Consider the following 3,518-nt stretch of genomic DNA (forward strand, 5'->3'; position numbering starts at 1 on the left):
CGAATTTCATATCTTTGATTAAGAAAAAAATGGATCTTCTCATTTTCTTAATAATTAAAAAAATAAAATATAATTTTTAATTTTTTAATACTTTTTGTATTTTTTATTTTATTAATAAAATTAATAATAGAAGACTACACTTTATTTTTTTAATTAAAAAAATTGAGAAGATGTATTTTCTATAACAGCAGTCAATTCAAAATAGTAACAAATAATAATAATGGTCTGAAAATCATGCTTCTCATGTTAAGAGAAACCGACACGTAAGTACTACTTCGTAAGCATTTACGTATCTACAACTTTATAACGCAAAAAATAAAACATTGCGATTAACAAATTTTGTTAATAGACACAAAGGTAAGCGTGTTTATTAATTAATCATTTTTTTATTAAATATATATATAAAATTATTAAAAATTAAATTAATTGAAATGATAAATAATTAATAATTTAATAAAAGAGTCTTGAATTTAAATTTAAAAATAAATTTTTTTTTATGAATTACATATAATAAAAATATTTTAAAAAAAAGTCATTTAACCTTTTAATATCTCGATTATATTGTGATTAAATAGATATAAAACAGAAAAATGAAGAAATTAGATTGTAATTTCTATATACTTTTATTTATGATATATTCTCTTTATTGCTTATCCTTAATTATGTTGATATCATAAATAAATGGAGAACCAAATATTTTTAGCGAAAATAATAAAAATTGATTAATATTACCTTAAATACAAAATAAATATAAAAAAAATTAATTAATCACCAAATATTTATCTAAATCAATATCAATTTTGAGCCATGACCAGAGTATTATCAGTTGAGGATTTATAATACTAACTTCTCGTTAATTCACGTATATCTTATGAATGCAATATGCCTAAGTCGAAATCTAATTTTTTTTTACATGCATAAAGTGAAGTCTTAAAATATTCATAACTCATGATGAGTCATGAATGGTAATTTTGGGTATTTTGTAAAGTTATTCGTTTACAATTATAGAATTTTAGTATATGTTTTAGACTTTCTAGAACAAAAAATAAAATTTTGTTTGGTTCAAAAATAAAAAATTAGTATATGCATGTGATTTCCTTACAAGAAAAAGGAAAATCACAAAACCAATTCTCTTGACGCACGACACTATAAATATTGCAGCAAGCGAAACATGAAAGAAAACACACCAATAAGAAAGCAATTGCAGAACCTTCTAAACCAGAAAACATGGAGCTTCTTCCCATAGCTTACTTCCTTCTATTTCTTGCAATTCTCACTTGGTTCTTAGCAACAACACGCTCTTCATCTTCAACACCCAAAAGAGTTCCACCAAACACCAATACTCCTAAAGCCTACCCTATAATTGGCTCCATCTTCGCCATCGCCGCCAACAAACACCGCCGCATCCACTGGATCTCCGACATCCTCCTCTCCTCTCCGTCCTCCTCCACCTTCACCCTCCGCCGCTCCCTTGGCTCCCGCCAGATCTTCACCGCCGACCCCGCCATCGTCCACCACATCCTCAAGTCCAATTTCCCAACCTACCAAAAAGGTCCCACCCTTAACCGCGCCCTCGGCGACTTCCTCGGTGACGGCATCTTCAACTCCGACGGCGACAACTGGAAGTTCCAGCGCCAGCTCTCCAGCCACGAGTTTAACACAAGATCCCTCCGCAACTTCGTCGAAACCGTTGTAGACGCCGAACTCTCCAACCGCCTCATCCCAATCTTATCTGCCACGTGTAATCATACCAACGCTAATGCAACAAATACATGTGACTTACAAGATATCCTCCAACGCTTCGCCTTCGATAACATATGCAAGATCGCTTTCGGTTACGATCCGGAATACCTCCTCCCATCGCTTCCAACAACCACCTTCGCCAAGGCCTTCGACGACGCAACAAGAATCAGCAGCGAGAGGTTCAATTCCGCGGTGCCGCTGGTATGGAAGATAAAGAAAATCCTAAACATAGGTTCCGAAAATAGGCTCCGAACCGCAGTGTCGGAGGTGAGAGGCTTAGCAAAGAAGATCGTAGAGGAGAAGAAGCGAGAGCTTGAAGAGAAGAAAACGCTGCAATCCGTGGATCTATTGTCGCGGTTCTTGGTTTCCGGACAAAACGACGAGTCGTTTGTAACGGACATAGTCATCAGCTTCATTCTCGCTGGGAGGGACACTACTTCCGCAGCGCTCACGTGGTTCTTCTGGCTTCTTGCTAGCCATCCGCACGTGGAGGAAGAGGTGGTTAGTGAAATTATCCAGAAGAACCACGTAGATGGTTCCTCCGTTTACGAGGAGCTAAAGGACATGGTGTATACTCACGCCGCGTTGTGCGAGAGCATGAGATTGTACCCGCCGGTGCCTGTGGATACGAAAGAGGCTGCAAACGACGACGTTTTACCTGATGGTACTTTTGTGAAGAAAGGGACACGTCTGGCGTACCATATCTTTGCGATGGGAAGGAGTGAGAGGATATGGGGCGCGGATTGGGCCGATTTCAGGCCCGAAAGGTGGTTGAGGCGGGATGGGGAGGGGAAGTGGGCTTTTGTTGGAGTTGATCCGTATAGTTACACAGTGTTTCAGGCCGGGCCTAGGGTGTGTTTGGGGAAGGAGATGGCGTTTTTGCAGATGAAGAGAGTGGTGGCAGGAATCTTAAGGGAGTTTAGGGTGGTTCCGGCGGTGGCGGAAGGGGTGGTGCCGGAGTATACCGGATACCTTACGTCGCTGATGAAAGGTGGGTTCCCAGTGAAGATAGAGAAGCGAAGATAACCACACAAGCAAATATATTCTCTGTATCATTTTTATTTCCTGTAATTACATGCCTGAATTGTCTCCATCTGTAATATGTAGTTTGATCTTTGAAACTCTAGAAGTAGCTTTTTTTAACTTTTGACTTATGAAAAGTAGTAGTATTAATGTCGGGTGCAATTTTCAAAACCAAATTGTAACTTTTTAAGAAGCTATTTTGGAGCTTATAGAGAAGTTAAAAAAAATGACTTCTCTCATAATACTTCTACTTTTCATTACATTTCTTTAAAATAAGTATTTTTAGAGTTAAAAATCCAAACACAAAATAACTTATTTATAAATTACTTTTAACAGAATCATTTATTGTTTAAGTTATTTTATCAAAAAGAGTTTAATTAAGTTAGTTATCCAAACTGGCCTTAGTAGTTTCAACTTTCATGTGTTAATTATGTAACTAAAAAAACCTTTTGAAGAGATTTTTATTACTTTTGTGGGGTTGATCAAGTCGAGTTGTATTCGACCAACTCTTATAATTTTTAATAACTGATTTTTTATTATATGTACATAAAAATATATTTTGGTTATTTTAATTATGCTATATGTGTTTTAAAACTAAATTTAATTAAAAAATTATTTATTAAAAGTAAATGGAATAGTATTAATGTATATTTTTTGGAATGACAAGTTATGGTCTCTAAGTAAATTTTAAAATATTAATTTTCACTGTATTTGGATAAAAATTTAAAAAATTTTAAAGTATTTGAGTAAAC

The 3,518-nt window shown here is 35.1% G+C and overlaps 1 protein-coding gene across 1 annotated transcript; it reads left to right on the plus strand.

Moving 5' to 3' along the window:
• The first annotated feature begins 1,053 nt into the window (after window positions 1-1,053).
• On the plus strand, window positions 1,054-2,916 carry LOC107624982 (cytochrome P450 94A2). Its single transcript, XM_016327487.3, has one exon. The coding sequence runs from the start codon at window positions 1,228-1,230 to the stop codon at window positions 2,767-2,769; it is 1,542 nt and encodes a 513-aa protein (XP_016182973.1). The 5' UTR covers window positions 1,054-1,227; the 3' UTR covers window positions 2,770-2,916.
• Window positions 2,917-3,518: the final 602 nt, after the last annotated feature.

This window comes from Arachis ipaensis, chromosome B2 (assembly GCF_059453495.1).
Source record: "Arachis ipaensis isolate K30076 ecotype BB chromosome B2, ASM5945349v1, whole genome shotgun sequence".
Lineage (NCBI taxonomy): Eukaryota > Viridiplantae > Streptophyta > Magnoliopsida > Fabales > Fabaceae > Arachis > Arachis ipaensis.

Excerpts from the sequence above, each read along its gene's own strand:
- LOC107624982 (XM_016327487.3), top strand. The coding sequence starts at position 1,228 with ATGGAGCTTCTTCCCATAGCTTACTTCCTTCTATTTCTTGCAATTCTC.